General features: G+C 47.7%; 1 protein-coding gene across 1 annotated transcript in view; it reads right to left on the reverse strand.

Moving 5' to 3' along the window:
* The window catches only part of NUAK1 (NUAK family kinase 1), a 49,327-nt gene extending 36,699 nt beyond the window's left edge, over positions 1-12,628 (reverse strand). Inside the window, exon 1 of the mRNA XM_075428565.1 lies at positions 12,341-12,628. Within this exon, the coding sequence (XP_075284680.1) occupies positions 12,341-12,628 (288 nt within the window). The remainder of the gene's footprint in view (positions 1-12,340) is intronic.
* Positions 12,629-21,700: the final 9,072 nt, after the last annotated feature.

Consider the following 21,700-nt stretch of genomic DNA (forward strand, 5'->3'; position numbering starts at 1 on the left):
TTGGCTGAGAACTCCCCCAGACCCTGTGATCTCCAGGACTGTTGCCCCCTTCTTCAACACGCACAAACACCTTTTTTGGCACATGCTTTGGCTGGAGTCAGCTGAACAAGGGAGAGTTAGCACTCAGATTTCTGGGATCCCCTTGCCAGAGCTAAGCTGTTATGTAGTGCAACAGCAGCGGCACAGGCTTCCCACTTCACCCTGCCAGTGACCTTCGCGCAGACTTGGACATCCCACCTTCCTCAGAGTGAGGAGCAATTCCCTCTCACGCCGCTCAGTCCAGAAATTCATCTCAGCAAATACCACAAATCATGTCAGACCGAGCAGGACTATTAAGGCAGCGCTGCGCAATGTGAATTGCTGTCCATGAGGGACTGGAGCAAGAGGCTGCCTAACCCACTTTGTTTAACTTTTTACTTAAACAATCCTGAAAGGGGAAGCTACATTGCTACTCTGGAAATTACAACTTTAATCTTATTTGAACCACACATTCCTCAGTTAAACTGCAGAAATAATTTAAGAACCGACTCCAAAATGAGACATTTTTCAACATTTCCTACATTTCCTGGAAATATATTACCTCTGATGCCGTGAAGTAAAAGCAGGCTTATTAATTTAACCAGGTCAAAGTTCTTCCAGTAGCACAAATAAACTCTAATGTCAGGCTAATTACATGCATTTCACCAGTTTTGCATTTTCACATTCCTCAAAGCAACAATACGCAACACCACTGTAACATTGATCCTTTCCAACTCAACCCCACAAACCATTCGCACATATTGCATTCGTTGCTCACTCGCACTGCGTTGCCCACGGCAGGAATCAGCAGTGCTTCATTGAAAAGAGAGCAAGCTTCGTTTCCCCTTAACGGTAAAAGCTTCCTCAAGTTTGCTTTAACAAGCGTGCCACAGCTCAGAGGTGCCAACATTTACAGGGTTGTTTAAACATCGTTTAGAGTTTTGCTGGGCAGATGAATAACTTGGGTGTACAGTAAAACAAAGATATAGCTGTTTGTGCCAAACATTCAGTTTATGGCAATACTTCATAGGAATTATTCCTCGTAACAACTGAACTGTCATATCCTACAAGTACATCCCAGGCAACCTCCCAGCTGAGCTCACTACGGCTGCTGTCTGATGTGCTCTACATACAAAGACCTAGAACTACCCAGATGTTCTCTATGTAAAACATTTGGTTTGAAACACGCAGCTCTTCTTTCCAAAAAGCCATTACATTTGTTGAATGGACTCACACAGTTCAACTAAAATATCCTGGAGTAGACATTTGACTGCAACTCTACTCTACGAGCCCCATCTGCAAAAAGAAAAAAAAGAAAGAAAAAGCAAATGAGAATGCTTTACATGATTTATGCTGTCTTTATGATCAGCCAGTTCATAAAATACAAGCTCTGCTCTACAGACAATAACAGAAATTGCTTTCAAGTGTATTGTTTAGTCCTTGCCTGTGTTAAACAAATATTTCAATTGAAACAAAGGGCCGAACTCTACTCCTCGGTTTACAACAGCGTTAATGTAACCGAGAGCAGCATTTTACCTACCGACATCACAGGGGATGCGATTTTTTTGTTTTACGCTCGGAGTGAGTGAGTAATGACATTCAATAATGATAACCAGTTACATTCACGGCTGCAGAGATTTCCTTTCATCCAAGAAAGGCTGGAAGGAGGTTAAAGTACAGCATGAAATCCTTCTCCCCCCTGAATTCCTCACGAGCAACGCATAACCCACAAGGAGGCATTTCACAGGTCCCATCAGACCATGTTTTCATCACAAAACGCCAAACAGGTTGGGAGAATACATTTGTTTTACTCTAACAGAGAGGTGGGCAGAAAACTCTCAAACTGTGCACAGAAAAAATACCTGTTGTTGAAAAAGATGACTACTCTCTGGCCTGGATATAAATACACTGCACGGTCTAGCTAAAGGCCCTCATTCCTCCCCAGCTGTGAGGACACAACGGTGACCAAGTGGTGCCAATTGGTGATCAACAGTGGTAGGCAGCAGCGACCAGGCTCCAAGACACAACAGCCAGTAGGCTTTTGAAGAATTGACACCATCCCTCCAAAGCGTGACTACAGCCATGAAAAAGGACCTTTTGCTTTATGAGCGACCTTCTTGAGATGGTCACACCAGCACAGGGAACAGCTCGGCTCACTGGAGCTGTGGTTGACCTCAGCTCTCCCCGTGGCTCCACCACAGACTTTCTGCATGAACCTCAGGGAAACCACTACCCCCGGGCACCCAAACCCCAGCTGTGACAACGGGCTCCTACAGGAGATGGAGCTTAAACCCACAGGTGGTTCTTCCATTACTCCGACTCATTTTGGCACCCCAAAGAGAACAAACATGGCAAGCAAAAGAACATGAAGGACGCTATGCCTCATGCACAGGCTTGGTTAGGAATGCGTCTTCCCAAGAGGGCACCTCTCAGTTGTACTCCTACGCAGGTCAACTAAGCCTACATTGCCTCCAGCGCATCTTTCATGGGCACGTCCATCTTGTGCTGGAGAGCAGCCATCTCGTGCCCCAGGCCGCGTGCCACAAGGGCAAGCACCAGCCGGGAAGGTTGCGCTCTCTGCTCTTCTCCTCCCAAAGGCTTTTTTCCCCATCATGCCAAAACAATGATCCACGGCATGGCCCTGCCAAAACCACAGCCACGGTCAGCGATGCCGGGCGTCCCCGGGCCTCCCCAGCCACCTGAGGGGCTGGCCAACCATCGCTCCTCCTTCCTGAACCGAACTCCACTGGGGACGTTAGGAGGTTTGATTTGTGCAGGACAGGACAACAACAAATACGCAAATAAATGACAGCTCCAAACACGTGCCTCTGGAGCTGTTTTTTTAACAAATGCTTCGCCATCTTCCTCTGCCAAACTCTGTACACAAAAGACTTAACCTTTTTGCATCGGTGACAACAAAACACCATTTAACAAAAAGGAACATTTGTTTACTTTCCACATGGCTCAAACGGGTATTTTTATCCAATTCTCATTGCCACCTTTTGTGACCAAAAAAATATTTGCACTGAGTTTTAAAATAACACTTGTACCTCAAATAAAGAGAAATATCATTCACCATTAGGGGTTTTGTGGAGATTAGAAATTGTAGAAGAGACAAAATGCCTTTTTGTGTACGGGAAACATGATACGGAGGCTTGGAGATCTCCATCGACAGCAGGACCTGAAACTTTCTGATCTACCCATGAAGGGCTAAATTTAGTCTCCAAACTTGGCATGGTATCTTTCCACAGGAACAATGAATTTCTTTTTTTCTTTCTCTTTTCTAAGCCTAATATCCCTTAACTAGTGTTTTATTCCAAGGCACTAGCGCTCAAGCCTGAATTTGCTGACCCAGCTCTGCAGCACAGCAAGGCCTTAGAATAACGGCGGGTCCCTCCAGCCTCCAGACCTCAGAACAAAGACACCCGGCTCCTCCAGCCTCTCTGCCTAAGCCATCCCCCATGCCAGCCGCCGGGCCTGTGTAGCCGAGGGGCTCTGGGATGACCACGGGCCTACATCCCCCGGGAAGGCAAAGCAGCCGGGAGGGAGCGGCCCGCCGAGCACCAATGCTTCGTCACGCAGGCAGCCAGCCCCATGCGAGGCACAGGAGATGCTCCCCTTTGCCGGGCCGGCATCCCTGGGCGCCCAGTGGCAAAGGGCCTCAGGCACCATGCTGAAGGGGTTGCTGAGGCGCGGTGGGAAGTGCCGGCAGGGAGAGGGGAAGGCTGAGGAGGCACCCAGAAATTAACAGTTACATTGGTCGCACGTTAACCTAAGTGACCTCAGCTGTCTTCTTAATACATCTAAACCAGAAGACCTGCATTTATTTTGTGATTTGGCATTTGCCTGCAACTGGCCAGGACGGTGTTGAACATATCAGCCATGCCAACTCCCTTTCCCATAGCTGTTGTGTGGCTGTTTTTTTTTTTTTTTTTAATGAAAGGAACCACCCATTAAAGTATTTTATTATTTTCCTCCATTGATAAGAACAGAACCTGAAAAAGCTCACACTTGAGCAACACCTAGGACTTGCATCCCGTCACGGGTCAGTGGCAGCTTTAAGGACTGATGTCTCGTAAACCACCAGAGCTAGAAACAAATCCCATCCATCTTTGGAGAGCTAGGGAACACTAAGCATTTCTACCATGCAATAGTTTAACAGACTGAATTGAGAGCTGGTCCACGCTCTTTAGTTCAAAATATAAAAAATACTGAGCTCACAGGAGAGTACTAAAACGGCACAAGAGCAAGGGACGGCTACAACCTCGCCCCCTCCACTCTCTCGCCTTTGCAACATGCAGCAGAGGTTACAGGAGTGCCTCCACATCTATTGAACATCTGGCATTCTTGGTGTGGGTCCAGGACGTTTGATGGGTATGGCCAGACACTGTACACTCGCTTGCAGAGTATCTCACCCAGCCCCCTAGTGTTCAAAGGTCTAGGATCATCTAATCTATACAACGTACCATGTTGCCTGTGAAGACACGGTGATAAATATATTCTGTTTAAAAGCAGATACTTCTCAAATCATAACTTGCAGATGCTCAAAGTCTTTCATGTGGGTAAGACAAATGAGAGCCATAGAGACTGATTTTGTAGCCAGGGAGTACAGGAAGCAACAGCAGGAGAACACTATTGAAAGCCTGGATACACTTATGGCTTTAATGAATTGGTCATCAAATATAACAACACACATATGCAGTTTTTACCTTGCTTTGTAGTTCGCCCCCCCCCCCCCCCCCCCGCTAGCTATTCCTCATATATCTGGCAAAGTGGAAATTATTTTGAGTTTAGTTTATTAAACGGACACACATGGTACTCACATCTGCTCAAAGATATTTGAGGGTAACACTGACAAATATCATTTGCATATTTAGTCAGAGACCTTTTCATCTGTGACATTTCCTCTGACATACCAACCACCCCAAATACATCAACCCATTGGGGCTAATGGCAAGATTTTTTTCTATGAAGCACCCAGTGCACACCTGGGTGATGTCAGGACAAATCCCGACTTACACAGGAGGCAGAGACAAGAGCAACACTCTCTGTAGGTCAGCAATTCCTACGTCACCACACCCATAACTGGTGGCACGCAAGTCATCAAAACTGTACGCCAGAGCTGGGCACCAGCAGCACCCCAGCCCTGCCCAGGTCAGGAGCTGCTGAGGCTCTGGCTGCTCTGCGCAGAGGAAGAGTTGGCAGCTGCCACCGACACTTCTTGCCATCCATGCTGTGAGCCCCTATCCCTCCCCAAGCCCAGAGGCAAACCTGCGCTTCTGCCTTCGGAATATCGTCCAGGGCTACAGCAGAAAACATATGGTTCGGTCCCTCTTTACGCAGGAAGAGCGTACGAGACGACAATGAGGAGAACATCAGTGTCCTGCTGAGAGGAGCATGGTTGTACAGTAAGAGGAGATGCTTTGGCGTCAGCATCTTGGTTCTCGTAGACAGATGGTACGTAAGCCAAGTTCCGAATCCCTGGTATGTGGGCTTTGGAAACATGTCCCATATGCTCTGCATTTGGCTCACCGTGGCCATACGCACATTGACCTGCCAGTGTTCAAGGCTGATATACCTGGGACTGCTTTTCAACACACGTTCAGCGTTCTTCCTTGGCACTGTCATGACCACCACTTGCCTCCTCCTAATTCCTCACTCCAGCAAAGACTCTCTAGTTATTTATTTACCAGACAAAACACAGACTAACTACGACTACAGTTCTGTAAAGAATAAACAATTACTCGCCAGAACTGCACATTCCACACGGTTTTATTCAACATGTATGACCCCAAACTACAATATATACAATAATTGTCTCCACATGGCAAATCCACACTGCGGTTCTTAAAAAATAATAATAATTTCTAGAACACATGCCACCAAAAAATGCAGTATATTTCAGCCATATCTAATGAAAGACTTTGTACAAGCAAATCCCATTCTGTTGCGTTCTCTAGCATATGGTGCTCTGAAACCATTTGTAATAACGCTCAGGCATTTTATAGTGTTTTTAGCTGAAGGCTGCATTATAAACATTGGCTCAAATTCTGTTGTGAATTTTACATTTAGAGGGATCACGCTAGGTATGTATCAGCCAAAATGTGTCCTGTTAATTAGTCTAACTTCCCTATGTTAAGCAGTATCCCTTCAGACGTGGATACACTGAGACACGGGGAAGTTAACTGACCTGCCCAAAATTGTTCAAAGGAAAAAAATAAAATAAAATAAAAGAATCAACAGTCTCTCAGAAACTTTTAGTTTCTTCACCTGTAAAACTGTCCAAAATCTTTGAAAGAATATCACTTGATGCTCACTCAATGCTCAGAAAGAACATGCTGTTCTTTAATTTAGTAAAAGATTTGACAAGTTAACGTATTCAGACGACCCCTTACTAGCTAGTCATTAATTCAGACTTTCATACCACTGAACCATACTCTCCTGAAAAAAATCTGCTTCTCCAACAAGAATTTTGCACTAGTGCCTTTCTGCCTTTCCCCTAATGACCTGCACGCTGTAATCAGTTATTTCTGTCTGCAGCCCTTGATGTTGAAGCCTTCTTTGGCATCTCAGTTATACAAGTGTTTATGTGAAGACTGTAGTAATTTTATACAACCAGGTGGTAACTCCTATTGTAATAAGCCTACAACATTCACTGCAAATTACATTTGATTAAATCCAGTGGTTTTTTCTTTGTCCCTTTTTTCTTTTTTTAAACCAGACTCTCAGAACACATCTAATGATTAAGGGTGGAACAAATAACAAATTAACAGCAAAATTATTTTCAAGCCCATATACTCTTTCTAACTTCTATTCATTCCAGATCTAGCATTTCCATGCATGCTTTGATACAATTCTTAAAGAGGGTGACCCGAGTTTCACCAGCATGTCTTCAGCCCCCTGAAAACATTGTCCAGATTTAGTCATATTACGAGTTCCTAGAAGAACTCAGTTCACACATCTTTAAGTAAATAAATACATAAGGTTTTGGCGATATGTTTTGCAAGGATCCCTCTTCCACTGAGGAACCTGTGGCCCCATGTAAGCGCCGCATGGCAGGAGAGGTATATGCAGCACCCGCCACGAGCTGCACAGATTCTGCTGGCAGCCGCCAGCTGGGAAGCAGGGAGCAAGGCAGCGCTCTCTGAGCAGGTCACAGCGCTGGCACGCAGAACAAAGCGAGAGGCAGCAGCGCAACTGGAGCACAAAAGGGTTGGGAATGGAGACCGAAGCTGAATGTCACACGGGGACAACAGCCCAGGGTAAAGAGAGGGCCCAGGAGGCTGGAGAGATGGAGCTCTGCAGGAGGCGGCGGTCATCCGTAGGACCCTGATGTTACATACTCCACATGTCTGGAAAAACCAGGTATTAGGTTGTGCACTCAAAACTATCTGTTACTTCTGATGATTTTGGCTCTAATCACCAAGTTTCTCATGTATAAAACGGGGTAGTGATGCAAGCCATTGTTACTCTTATTCAAGTCTATTATCATAGCTGTGGAGGCCACATTCACAGATCAGGATCCTGCTGTGCAAAGTACTGTACAAGCACTTCACATCACAGCAGTGTTGTGTAGATACTTCCACTGGTGCCTGCAGTAAAGGAAGATATCTTAATAAGAACAACAAAGAACCTAGAAAAAAAAAACCCACCAAACAGTTCTGCATCAGATTTGGACATTATCCTGCAGAAGACGCACACTGAGCGATCAAGATAAAAATCAGTATGAAGTAGTAACCCAGGTGCTAACTGCAGTAGAAGTTCTCAGGAAAAAATGGAAATATAACATCTCATTAAAAATCAGAGAATTCACACGTGTAAGAGGGAACAGAGGGATACCAACATTTTCTGGCTTTCACCGTCCTCAGTGACTCACGAACACACTTTTATCTTCTTATGTGGAACCCTTAAAAACCACACCGCAAACAAATGGTTGAGTGGCCAATAAGGCCTTAATTACTGACACGACAGAGCTGTCATCCTCGGTATTCATGTTTTGGTTTTGTCATGATACAGAGAAATACAATCAGCAAAGCAAAAGGTCCTCTTTTCATGTAATCTGTTGCTGTTTCTGGGTTTCAGAACCCCTGTGCAACTCTCCAAAAGCATCATGAAGCAGAGCTGTTTCATAGTGAAGATTTTCACTGGAGTTGCAACTACATATACTTCTGTTGCTCTAAAGTCTGGTTTGTTGGGGTTTTTTTGGGTTTTTATGAGATTTTAATTTGGAAACCAATTTCATTTGGCAACATCCATTTACCTGCACTTCTATGCAGAAGAGATGAAGAACATGCACCACCACACATAACATGCCTGCACAAATATGCACTGCACGCCTGTTTTTCATGTTGCGCTGCAGCTTGTCATCAATTCCCAAAATAATTCACTTTCTGGAGGAACGGCCGGAGGAGAACAGTGCTTCCTCCACCTGCTGGTGAGGACGAAGAAAAGATGTCCTGGCTCTCAGGCAGAGAGAGGGAGGAGGAGGCAGAGGGGAGGCCCTCGCAGCTACTCCCCATCGCCTCCCATGTGCGCACTAAGGAGGGAAGGGGAGAAAAGCTCCTGGCCTTTGCAAAGGACAAAATCTCTCCTGGGGACAGACGGTAACCGAAAGGAAGCGCAGATAATACCGGGTGCTTCACGAGAGCTGACACCAACCAAGCAGCAATGTTAGCAAGCTCCAGGTCCAGCAAATGACTCCCAGCAGAGCACCTCGCTGGAGGGCACCCACGGGCTGCTGTAAACCAGAGTGGATATCGAACCCCTGGGTTAAACTCTGCTGGGAGTGCTCCAGGGAGCCTAACAGGGTTTACCTGGTGTCTTCCATGTTTTTGGAGTGCTACATGCTCCTTTACTAATGTTAATTAATATTAATACACTTTTGTATCCAGGCATTGTTTTCTGTAAAATGCCAGGAAAAGACAGGTAACAAGACTGAAAATGTCCATCTGTAATTTCAAGTTGCATTATTAGGAGTACTTACTCTGGTGGAATCACTTACTCGGAGAATAATCCAGCAGAATCTACCGTCTTCAAGCACCAGGCATGGGATCAGCCAGAGGTGCTCAATACACAGCTTATCTAAGGCTGACATAAGTGTAACTGTGGATTTCTTGGCTTACAAACATTGAATGCATAACATGAACAAAAGCTCAGTTCTTTGGTTAAACATGTGCAAGATGACAAGTGGAGAAAACACCCACAGAAACGTCAGCATGAGTGTTACTTCACAGGCTTGCGATATCATCTCTTCATCCTTACACTTACTAACAGGTGCCTTAATTTAAAATATCATTAAGTTACACAGTGTATACTGAGCCAGTACTAATGAAGGAAATCTTGCTGGCAAAATTAGGCACCTCATACGTCATGTAGCTGGCAGTATTTTAACCTCTTGGTGCAGCACACAATACTGTTTGTAGTCACTGTGGTAACTACTACACAAATTCACGTAAATTGTTACCAGTAACAAACTAAATGTATCATACGATCTACCCCAGAGCTTTATGGCAGGAAGCTTTACAATCACATTCCACTGAGTTAAGAGGAAAGACAAAGAAACTACAACAATTTGAATAAACCTGCAACCTGCTAGTAAGTGCCAAATATTACGTTCCAGTCAACAGAAATCCTGCTGTTGATTTCCAATGGCACGGGACTAAAGCACATCTGTACCTTGCATCAAACTGTCTTCTCACCTTGGTTTTATTAGTCTCCTTCTCTGGAGATATTCAAGACCCGCCTGGGCAAGGTCCTCTACAGCCTGCTCTAGGTGACCCTGCTTCGGCAGGAGAGTTGGACTAGATGACCCACAGAGGTCCCTTCCAATCCCTACCATTCTGTGATTCTGTGATTTCATCAACTCAAATTTGCCAATTTCTATTTCACTGCTGAGATCCCCATCTATACAGATGATGACAAATCCAAAGTTCATGCTTCATATTAAAAGCCTGGCCAAAGAGACTGTCAGCAAACAAGAGAAGCGGAAAGGCCAAACAGGAGAATCACTTGGACAAGGCTGGTGACTGGGAACACAGCGCCGCTGCCAAGGTCCACCTTCGCAATCTGTTACCACGCTGCTTCAAATACCTGCTTACCGCTGAGTAAATAAAAAGATGATTAGCTAAACCAGTAGCAGAATAGGAAGCAAACAGGCTGGACTAGAGCGACCTTGGGACTCTCGCTACCTAGCTGCCGGTCGTGAGATGATTTGCATTGGACTTGGTGCGCAAGACGGCGCCGGCCGCATCGCTCACTCTGTGGATCCCCTGCTGAGCACAGGTCCGCATCCAGCCCAGCCTGCCCACCGACACTGCAAACGCTGCCCGCTCATGCGGTCAGAGGAGGAGGAAGGGAGGAAGGGAAAAAAAACAAACGAAAACTGCCCCTCTACGGCCAGCCGTCCTGTCAGTGCTCTCATCTCGCCCACCGAAAGTGACCGGTGTTCACTGCCACAGCCAGGCAAGGGAACTGTCAGAAAACAAGAAGCATTTTCCATTCACTTAGGTCTGGCTGAATTGCTGACAACTAGCTTTTATTCTGTAAACAGACAAAATGTGGATATTTTACATACACACACAGATGTTAAAGTTCAGACAGACACATTACACCAGAACTCGCCTGCAGACTAGTTAATAATTATGAAGTGCCACACGCCAAGGCCTGTATTGCTACAGTATCAAAACTCACACCCTGGTAAGGATTTGTTTAGCTTCTGCATACCAGCTGATAGAGCGAGCATAACATTTTTATTGCATTTAAGATTGCATGGGTATTCTGATTTTCACCCTCTCCATTTCAAGATGGCATTAGCCATATAAATTCAGTTCAGACCGTATCATCTAAGGGTCCTTAGCTGTGCAGCTGAAGTGCTTGACAGCAAAATACAGAAAGACCAGGTGTGTTGTTAACTTAGAAGAGACTGGTATCTACGCTACATCCTTTGCTCCGAGAGGGCCCTTCCCAAACCCAAATCTCATTAACAATACCGTCACCTTTCTTTTGTTTTTAATTGATCAAGTCTTTTTAAAAAGGTGTTCTTGATGTATTTTCTTATTAACTACATTTTGTAATGCAACTCAGAAATATTCTACTTACAGAATAACAGTTAGCATATAACATAGCCCTGGAGCTTTTGTTAGCCTGAAACTGTAAAACAGCCAAGACAGCAAACTTTAAAAATCATGGACTGGGAGCGAGCATGTGCAGAGATGTCCATCTCTGGTTTCTCTTCAGCCTGCCTCCAAATGAGCTAATAAACTGAAAGCTTACATGATATGACTCTACAACTTGGCTGAAACTCTCATTTCCACTGTCGACACAAAGATACTCAGCTGCAAAGCAAGCATCCCTTACTAAAGCCACGGCATCTGCAATTTCATTTTCTGTTTCACAGTTGCTTCTGCCTCCGGGTGCGCGTTGAGCTTCCAGGCAACCGAAAGGGAATGATAAGTGAGACAAAACCTGTAACGTCACTAGGGAAATGCCTTGCTTCTAGACGAAACCTAGCGAAAACTCAGTCTCCTTCACACGAAAAGCAGCGTTAAGACCTCTTTAGAAAAGCATCTGTTACTCCGGGCAGCCCTTCACGCAACGCCTGCCTCTCCCTCGCCCGCCCTCCGTTTAGAGTCACCTATTTCAGGGAAGGAAAAAACGACAGTAACCCTGACGAAGGTGTCCGTTTCTCCGACGGCATTCCCGCGCCCCGCCGTACCGCCGAGGACACGCCGCGGCCGAGCTGTCGCTGGACAACCTCGGGGCTGGCCGAGGCCCCGGGCCAGCCGGCACCGCTGAGCGGTGAAAGGGATCGCCGGAACCCAGGGGGCTGGGCTGCAGCCCCTGAGATTTTTTTTGAGGTGTCAGCACAGCTCAGGTGACCGAATCACGGCGTTTTTAAGCAGGGACCCAACATTTGCCCTTCTGAGGGTGCTTTTGAGCAGCTTTGGTCAGCCAGGGGACGTGACAGGTTCCGCTCAGGCGGGTGTTTCCTATGGGGAAAGAGTAACCGCTCGTGGCAGACCCACGTGTGAAAACCAAACAAAACCAAGAGCCCACTCTATTTTTCCAATAATAACACATCCTTTTAAAGCGTGCCAATGTGTTACTACAACACCACCACCCCAAAAAATAACACCCCAGTTTCTCTGTCGGATCTGCGCTCCGAACAAAGCCCTGGACCCAAGCGACGGCGGGCACGGGTGGGACGCTGCTGCGGACGGGTCCCTGAGGGGCGCATCCAGCCGGCTCCGCTGGGAAGAACAGTGACATATATATATAAAATAAAAAATAAAAAGGCAAAGAGAAGCCCCTCCGCCTGCCTCACCACTCTGCCGGAAAACCTCTCGATGGCCCGCTTGACTTTGCCGTAGGTGCCTTTGCCCAGGGTCTCCTGCAGCTCGTAGCGATGCTTCAGGTTGTGCTTGTGGTGGTGCCGCTTCACCCCCTGCTGCTTCCTCGCCGCCGTTACCTCCGCCGACGGAGCCTCCCCGAGCGGCTCCTCCATGGCCGCCGCCTCCGCCTCGCCGCCGCCGGCCGGCCCGGAGCCGCAGAGGGAGCGGCGGAGCCGCGCGGGGCTGGGGCTGCTGCGGGCGGCCGCCTCGGCGCCCTCCATGCCCGGCGGCGGCGGGCGCGCGGTGTGAGCGCCCCGGCGGCCGCGCAGCCTCTGCCTCGGCCCCGCGCCCGCGCCGGCACCATGGGGCGCGCCGGGGCGGGGCGCGGCGGGGCGGGGCGGGGGGCGGTGGCCCCTCCCCTTCCCCGCCGGCCGCGCAGGCCTGGGGCGGCCCCTCGGCTCCGCCCCGCCCCGCCCGCAGCGCCGCGGGCCCCTCTGTGAGGAGACGGCGCTGCCGAGGTGCCTCTGCGGGGCCGGGCTGAGGCGAGGCCGAGGGCAGGCCCCGGCCCCACGCGTGTGCACCTGCGGAGGGCGGGCAGGGGCCCGAGGGAGCCTGCACCGAGCTTAGGGCTGGAAAGTTTTTCCAGAAAACGCTTCCGTGTTCCCCAGCCGCCAAGCGGGCGAGGGTTCCCCGTAGGGCTCCCCGTAGGGCTCCCCGTAGGGTTCCCGTGCGGCTGGAGCTGGCAGGAGGGCGCGGGCACGCCCGGCCATGCCTGTCCGTGGCGCGGGCAGGCGCGGTTCGCCCACTCCAGGAGGTTTTCGCCTGTGGGAAACCGCCCTGGGCCCGAGTCCTGCTGTGGCATCTAAATTGGTGCCAGGGTTAAGATGAACCAGATGTTTCCTTCACAAGAGAAGCCATCCCCCAGCCCATGGCCAGAGAAGGTGGATGGTCTCACAGAGTGTGAGGGGTTGGAAGGGACCTCTGGGGATCATCTGGTCCAACCCCCCTGCCGAGGCAGGGTCACCCAGAGCAGGCTGCACAGGACCTTGTCCAGGGGGGTCTGGAATATCTCCAGAGAAGGAGATATTCTCTTGCAGCAGAAGTGGGACATCGATGTGGGGTGAAACCACGTTGCTGTGGTCTGGTGCGGCCAGTTTGCTGAAGCAGCCCAAGGGCCTTCACGTGAGCTTACTGGCTCAGTGTCCCCTCCCCGCTGACGGTCATTAAGGTGTGGGTGACAGCTGGGACCATCTGCTTTTTTGAAATCCAGGGTTGAGCTTCGCGGTCACGGCGACATCAAGGCGCAGAGTGGAGAGAGTCGGTAACCCCGTCCCTCTGTCCCGGGAGTGTTGGCACCAAGGCTGGTCCGTGTGCCCAGCCGGTTGGTGTGACTGCCACCCGTGAAAGCTCACGTTTCTTGGAGCCAACTGCCTCAGATGCATCAAGGTGATGGGGCGACGGCCAGGTACCAGCTCTGGTGAGGGCTGTTGCTTGGTTCCTCGAGCTCAGCTGGCCGATGTGGAAGGCTGGACTGGAGCCTCAAGGTTTCTTCCCGAGACAGTGAACACACTGGTCTGAGATTGCAGCCTTAGCCCCCTCTGGATTGATTGACTTGAAAGCACAAGTTTCTCTAATTGCCATCTCTTCACCTTCGGTTTGGGATCAGCAGAAGTGCCCGACTGGCTCCAGGCGAGTCTTTGTACGCAGTGCCCTGTTACTGGACGGTGCTGAGTGGAAGGAGACAGAAAGCATCCCTCAGTGGCCAGAGACAGGTAACGCCTCCCGCGTTAAGTGCTTGATCTTTGGGAGCCTGATAACTGGCTTAAGCCCTGGAGCGTAAAATTTAACATCTCTTTCACAGAGCGCACCACAAAGTGTCTAGTCCAAAGCAGGCAGGGTAAGGGAAAGCCTCACTCTGTTACTACAGAAAAAAGGAGCACCGTGTCCTCTTGTAGCCCCTTCCTTTATTTTCATCGCGGGAAGGACAGTAAGTCTGGGGCCTTCTCTTTGTAAGAAATAAGGCTACGTGAGTAGCTTTCATGTGAATTTTGTTTGTTTCATTTTAATGCTCTGAAGCGCTTTTGCATTCCCACCAGCTGGCACAGTGCCTGGGCTAGCTGGACGTACCCGAGGGGGAGATCTGCTGCTGCACCGGCTGCCTCCTGTGCCCCCAGTTTGAAACCCATTTACGTAGCTCTTCTCCAACTGAGGGGATGCCCCAGGAAACATCCCCGTGAAGGAACGGAGGGCGGACCTGCCATGAGTGGGGACTGGCGTGGGAGTGGGATGGGGGTGCAGCAGCACCAAGAGCTGGGAGGGAGCCAGGAGAGGGGCTGGCGGCACAGAGAGCGGGAGAGGTGCCCTTGGCTGCCGGGAGAAGTGAAGAATTTGTCCTGGCCTGTGTTCACCTCAGTGCAACTTCACTTAAATGGATTAAATCAGAGTCTCGATCTTGCCGATTGCCCAGGGTATGGCAGTCTGTCAAGATGACAGTTAACAACTGCCTGGTGGTTCTGCACGCCCAGTGCAGCCCCCAGTCCCACCAGCATTGAGAGCAGCCTGGGTCCTGCTCCTATCTGCACCATCTGACTGCACGCTGGACTGCGTGGCCAGGTCAGAAACGGCTCGGTCCCCGCAGGGGCAGCGGGGAAGAGCGTCCGGCAATGGTTGTCTGACTGCCGGGAAGCTCCCTCCAGGCTGGAACTCATTATAGCTTATATCCAGGTGCTTTATACCTCTTGAATAGCCGAAAAGCATGAATCCCAGTGATGAAAATCGGTTTCATTACGTTATACTCATGAGTGTTGTTAATATTCCCAAGAGTATTCTCCTCTTGCTGCTTGGAAGCATACATCACCAGTTCCATAAGAAAATATCTCATGAATCATTGCTATATATTATGATTGGGGAGATATAAGGTGTAATAAAATACCAGAAGCTCCAAAATGAAAAATGCTGATTTTGTAATGGAATAAGGACAGGTAGAACGTAGCATTAGAAATACCGCTTTTACTTTCAAAGTTCCATACTCTTAAATGTGAAGCCAGAGGGCATTAAGCAAATTAAATATGTAAATTGAAACAGGAGAAACTTTCTGTGCTCATATGTAATAGCAATGGGAACTGAAAATAGTTATAAATGTAGAAGTACACATAAGACTGAGTGCATCACCAATATAGAGAGATATTTCCTTTTTATTTTTAGCATATCGTCAGCTTTGCAATCAGTATTATACTTGTCACTGCAGGAACAAAAATTTACTAGAGTAGTAAACCAGAGTCCTTCACAACAGGTGTAAGAGTACCAGGAAGTAAAAATCACAGAGGGAAGGCAAGACAATGTTAGAATGGACATAGAAATTATTAAATATTTAATTTTGTAGGCAATTTACATCGTTCTAGCTGTTCACCTCAGTGTAAACATGCAGTGTTTCATGGTATCTGAAATAAACTTTCAGTGAGAATTTCAGCGCTCTGAGTTTATAGACAGCACTAGGGAATTCTTAATTTCTGATAGTATTATTTTATGTAAATGCTTTTCCTTATTGACAAAAAGGAATTATCTTCCCATAGAAACCAGTAGACTTCTGCTAGCCAGCTTCAAAGGAAATAGGTTTAGGCTCTAATGTGCAAAACTGTATTGGAGGATATGTTGTGCCAAATCTAAATTATACAGATAATCACAATAACAACAATAAAGCCACTGGTTTCAGTAGGCTTACCTTCCTTAAGTTAGGGTGAGTTGGAAAACAATCTTAAAAGATTGCAACATGTTAGTAATATGAATTTATCATAAAACACAGTACATTTTTAGGATTTATTTTTGCCATGAACTTTCAAAGTGGCACAACTTACTGGTTACCTGGCGTCGAGACACTCTGGATAAAAACCCATGGGCTTTCAGTCAAATGTTTGAGTCTCCTCAGAAAGCCTACCACACCTGTAATAAAACGAAAGATTCATAGAACTGATGTTAATTCCTTCCACGTATTTAGCTGAAAAAATTAAACACTTAAGAATTGAGGCCAGGTACTTTTTGTGCAGCAGTTATGCATATCGCAGCTTGGCTTGGTGAGATGGTGTCACCTGTAACAAACAGACTTATTGCTCATATGCGCTCCTGAGTCGTTGTAAAGTGTTCAACAGCGTTGTTATCACCCTTACGAAGGTCGGCTTCCAGGGTGCTGTGGGAGAGCTGGAATACCTTCTTTGACTGTTCCCTACCGCATAAGACAGAGGAAAGAGCAGAAATGAGTACTAAAGGGATTCCTGGATGCAACGGAGCTGTATTCTCTGATAGTCGTGTCCTGCCCTCTTAGGTTTCAGTCCTCTCTTCTGAGCTCTGGCCTGTGTGTGGAGAAACACATAACCAGAGTCTTGAAGTCTGCTGAGTTGCTTTGACTGCTCATGCGTGATGATCAAGCTGAGTATAGGCGTACGTGTTTGCTGGACCAAGCTAAAGGGCTCAGCATTGTCCAGTCTGGGAATCTAAAGATGAGGTAACTGCAAATATTTGGAAAATGCTGGCAGGCGAAACCGGAGGACGTTCTCTCAATTGAACTTTCTCCTCTGTATAAGTACCTGCTGAGGGAGAGCTTGTTGGTCGAGTGAAGTGAAAGCATGTTAATGTGTTCCACTCAGTGATAGGGATTATCCTTTAGAAAGCGGCGGCTGGCATCCATCTGTTTTCTGCAGCAGGTATCTGCATAGTATCTCCCTGGCAGATCACATCCAACCCTCAAAATCACGTGCCTTATGAAAATTGCAGGAGTCGTACAAGTTCAGGATTAAGATTGTAATGCTGATTTTCTCTGTAGTGAGCCGTATAAAAAACTTTATCTTGAGAAGCAGTGGTCTGTTGAGGCGTGTCTTGTTGGCATCCCACAGGTATCAGTTCACTATTAAAACAATACTTCAATCAGGTAATGAACATCTTGGCCCGAACCCCCATCCTGGGTCAGGATCCAAGGCCCAGATTCAGAGGGTATAACTTCCATCTAAATTCATGTATCTCCTCTTGTTATTTGATTGCCCCTAGGCCTCTTGAGATGTCCATGCAATAGGAAATATGGAGACTTAGGTGGAGTTAAGCCCTCTGAATCTGGATCCTGGACCCATTACAGAGCTTTATGGGCAATGAGGAAACCGAGGAATACTTGTAATGTCTGTTAGGAGAAGACTCTGGAATTTAGGCTGGGGTTCCTTATAAGAGTATAAAACTTGCAATAGAAGAGGAGTCACATGTCCCTAAAACATCTTTTAAAATTCCGTTTCCAAGCCTCAAGCCTTTGCTTCAGTGACTTTCACTGAGAATTTAGACAATGAACATGTTATCATTTTTCTTCTGTAAGACTGGTTATTTCTTCTACTGCTTGGTATGTTTTATTGGAATATCCATAGCACAGAGGATAGTAATCTTCTGCTGGATTTACATCTCCAGATCTGAAAATTCATTTACATATTTACACATGCAAGTGTGCCTATATGCTTATGTCACATGATTTTACCCATGTAAAATCTGCTTTTCTACACTCAACAATTCTGTATGATACCTGCACTCCTCACTGCTATTGCTAAACTGGGACACTCAACACTGCTGAGAAGTGAGGAGAAACAACCCAAACCTCACAGGAGAGAAAACTGAAATGTAGGGGCTGAGGCTCAGGGTCTCTTCTTTTGCAGGGTTTCCAGAAGGGCTGAGCACACACAGTGCCTTCTTCTTCTGTTGCTTTTTAATTTCTCAGTCAGCTTAGATACTCTTTCAGTAAAACTCTGTGATGGTGTGTTTATTGCGTTATTTATATATTATTTCTATTAAATAAATGAGCCAGGAATCCAAGCTACCATCCCTCCTCCCTTCCCCTGCACATTAATGCTTTAGGGATTCAAGTCCATGTACATCAGCAGGCTGTAATGAGGAAGACCAACATTGTGGCTTTCATCATTGTGAGCAGGGAGTTGCAGCAGGCTACGGTCGCTGGATTGCACATCTCACCAATGCAAACCACAAAACAGAAGTGAAAAAAGTAGTTAAGTCACTCAGCAGGGTGCTCCCCTCCCCTCCCCACTTCCCTGCTTTGCCATCGGTTCCCTCCCTTCCGCCGCCTCTGGTTTTTTGCCTTTGGTTTGAGAGACTGACTGGCTGCGTCACTTTCAGCCATCAGCACATTGGGCCACATGCAGGCAGCCGCATGTCCCCCTGGCCTGTTTTGCCCACCGCTGGCTCCCCACATGGAACAACCGCTCTCGGCGTAGCTTATACACAACAGGGCTTCTCCAAAGCATCACCAAGAGTGGTTGTCCCCCGGCCACCATTTCGCAAAGCCTCTGGCCCCAGCTCCCCCAGCTCAACAGTGCATGCGAGCGAGATGTCTTCACTTTGGTTTTCGGCGCTGCCACACCAAGCCCTGAGCCGGTAAACACAGGCAGACCGGCGGTGCCTGTGGGTTGTGGCGGACAAGGGTGGAGCTGTGCGGCTGCCGGTTGGGTTGGGGCTGGGCCGCAGCAGGAGCGCAGAAGGAGAAGAGAAATGCAGAGGAGGTGGTGATGGGCTCAGGGGTATCGTGCCGGGGGCTGCTGGCCCGCCCCGGGGAGCTGCACGCTGCGGGGGCCTTCGCTGAGAGATGTTTGTATGGGAACATCATGGGGAAGCATGAACTTCTGCCATTTTGACCCCTTCATCCTGGATGACTCACAGATGAGATGGGGCAGATAGGTCCCTCCAGGACTCTGGGATTTCCTGCCCAGTCCGGTCACATGGAGACATCACAGGCACTGGGTAGATCCTACAAGGAGCGGTGTTTTGGCTTCCGTTGTGGCTCGTGTGTGGCGTTCGTTGTGCTGATGCCTGTGACAAAGAAAACCAAAAGTATGTTTTGCACAAGATGTTTGTTTTGATGTTGAGGTCTGTGGTTCTGTGTCTAGATTGTATCGCTCTTTTCACGCCGCTGTTGGATGCATAACCAGTTTTCTTGGAAATACAAGAGTAAGGCTGCTCCAATAATACAGGGAGGGAAAAAGACTTTTTTTTTTTCTTAAATATCTGTATATTTTTAGAGTGAATAAGGTTCAGCACAAGATGTTATGCTAAAACTCATACTGTGTGTGGCATCAGTGAGTTACTGGACATGCTATGGGATGCACTCATCTAAACAAGTGTTTCCCCAAGACTATCACTGACCAGCAGGTACCTGGGATAATGACAGCAAATCCTGCCTGGTTACCGAAAATGGACCCCACGACACTCAGAACTTAACATCTACCATGTTATGATATATAAATATATATATATACACACAATGTACCTCTCCAGAAAGAACAGCATTCGACTGATAACACGCATCCCTTCCCTGGGTACGCCCCTGGCCTGGCCGCGTCGGTGTGTGGGTCAGCCGTAGAGGAGCAAAGGGCACTGTGTGCCACCTTGCTCCTGTTAGGAGACAAATCTGTGGGGAACAGGTGGCAAAGCAGGTCTCTGTTCCTTCTTTCCCCACATGTGGCACAGGCTGGCCGGCAACCCCCTTCCCTCCGTAGGCAAAGGGGAGCAAGGGCTGAATCATGCCTTCCCAAAATGCAGCCCTTACCCCTCTTGGGGGTGTTTTGGGGAGCGGTGGAGAACTCCACCCCCTGCCATGGGCTCCATGCTAGGGATGCAAACTGGCTCTAGAAATCATCTCCCGCTCCCACCTGCCTCTAAATTCCCACTGAAATACTGGAATTCAGCACAGTGTCCATCAGGGCTTCATAGCCGTAAGACTGGCTGCGTTTTTCCTTCGCTGATCATTAATTTGTCAAAGTCAAAACAATACTAAATTAGAAAATAGATTCGACGCGGAGGCTGCCAGCTTCCTTTAGTTTTATTTTGTTTACTTTTCATTTGTCTGCAGCCGCTTCCTGGCTTTGGAAAACAGCGTTGTCTATGACTTGTAAATAAAATTAGGTCAAATAATAAAAACTGTTAATGGCAATATAATCATTTTATGGCAAGTGATTAGAAAGATGTAAACAGAATATTATGACTTCAGGATGTGTACCAACGATCCAGCATGACTTCCGCAGGAAAAGGACATACCCAGAAATCTGGGGCAGCAAACTACAAAGAGCAGTTAAATGGAAAATAAATCCATTCACGTATAGATGCCCAAGAACCAAATATAATTTTTCCATTAGATCTTTTTAAAATCCCATCCGTTATGCCTGTTTGCTAGCAGAGAGAACTCTTTAAATCAATAGCAAATTGGCTAAGCGGCAAACTTGATCAAAGCCCCATTATGCATGAAAATTACATTTTGCTGGCTAGGGAATTGTGAGGGGGGATGTTTCGTGGCTCTCTGTTTCCTTTCTGCTTCTCATGCACTATAAAGGGAATTGCAGATTTCCGAAATCCCCATAGCGGGTGTAGCGGAGCAGAGGATGCCACTCCCTCGTGCGCTTGGCGTCCAGGAGGACCGTGACAGCTCCTCTGACTCCAACGCCGCCGTCCTCACTGCCGGGCCCACAGCGGGGTGAGTGTCAGGGATGGGCTGGGGTGTCTCCGGGATGGGGGAGAGATGTTCTTGCTATGCTGAGATGACAGGTCGTTTTCTTCAGAGCTGATGCTCGCTGGTGCACACGACAGCCACCCCTAGGCTTCTCCAGCCCGCACTGAGGCTACAGTCATAGTTCAAATGACAACACAGATCTTAAGAGAAGGTGCAGCCACAATCCCACAGGGAGAAGAAAGGCAACGCGTTGATGCCACCAGCTTCTCTTTATCAATGCAAAATGCACAACGCTTCGGGTAGTGCTAACTCTAGGAAAAAGCTACCTTCCCCAGCAAGTCCAACGAGGCTTGAAGAGATGCCTCCCTCTCCTCCCTGAGCTGTGTCGAGTCAGAAAATCTGGACCAGGGCCTAAAAACACTCTTAAACTTGTGTCTCCTTATCTCTTCTGCAGAACTAGAATACTCTTTCCTGCCTCCCAAGAACTATACAAAAATAAATCTTCTTGGATCTGCAGAATGCTTTGCTGACACTAATTGTGTTATAAGAAAGAAATAGATTTATTTTTAATGGAACAGGAGACTCATTTCTAAAGAACACATTTGAAGGCCTGTTACCAAGATGAAATAAGTATTCAAATTTAATAAGAGGAGCAACGTGACCTTTGCATACTTCCCATCGCTTTAGCAAGGCCAAATCCTTCTCACTTTACCTCAGCTTGTGCTAATCTCTGCAAGGGCTCCATGCGTAGGAGCCTTTGCCGGCACCAGAGCCTACGGAGACACCACCAGTTAGGCTGCTTGCAATCAACCAGATGCTGCTGCAAACCAGCTGGAGCTTACTAATCTTTTCCCTCTCCATTCATCCCCCCTCG

This window comes from Opisthocomus hoazin, chromosome 8, assembly GCF_030867145.1.
Source record: "Opisthocomus hoazin isolate bOpiHoa1 chromosome 8, bOpiHoa1.hap1, whole genome shotgun sequence".
Lineage (NCBI taxonomy): Eukaryota > Metazoa > Chordata > Aves > Opisthocomiformes > Opisthocomidae > Opisthocomus > Opisthocomus hoazin.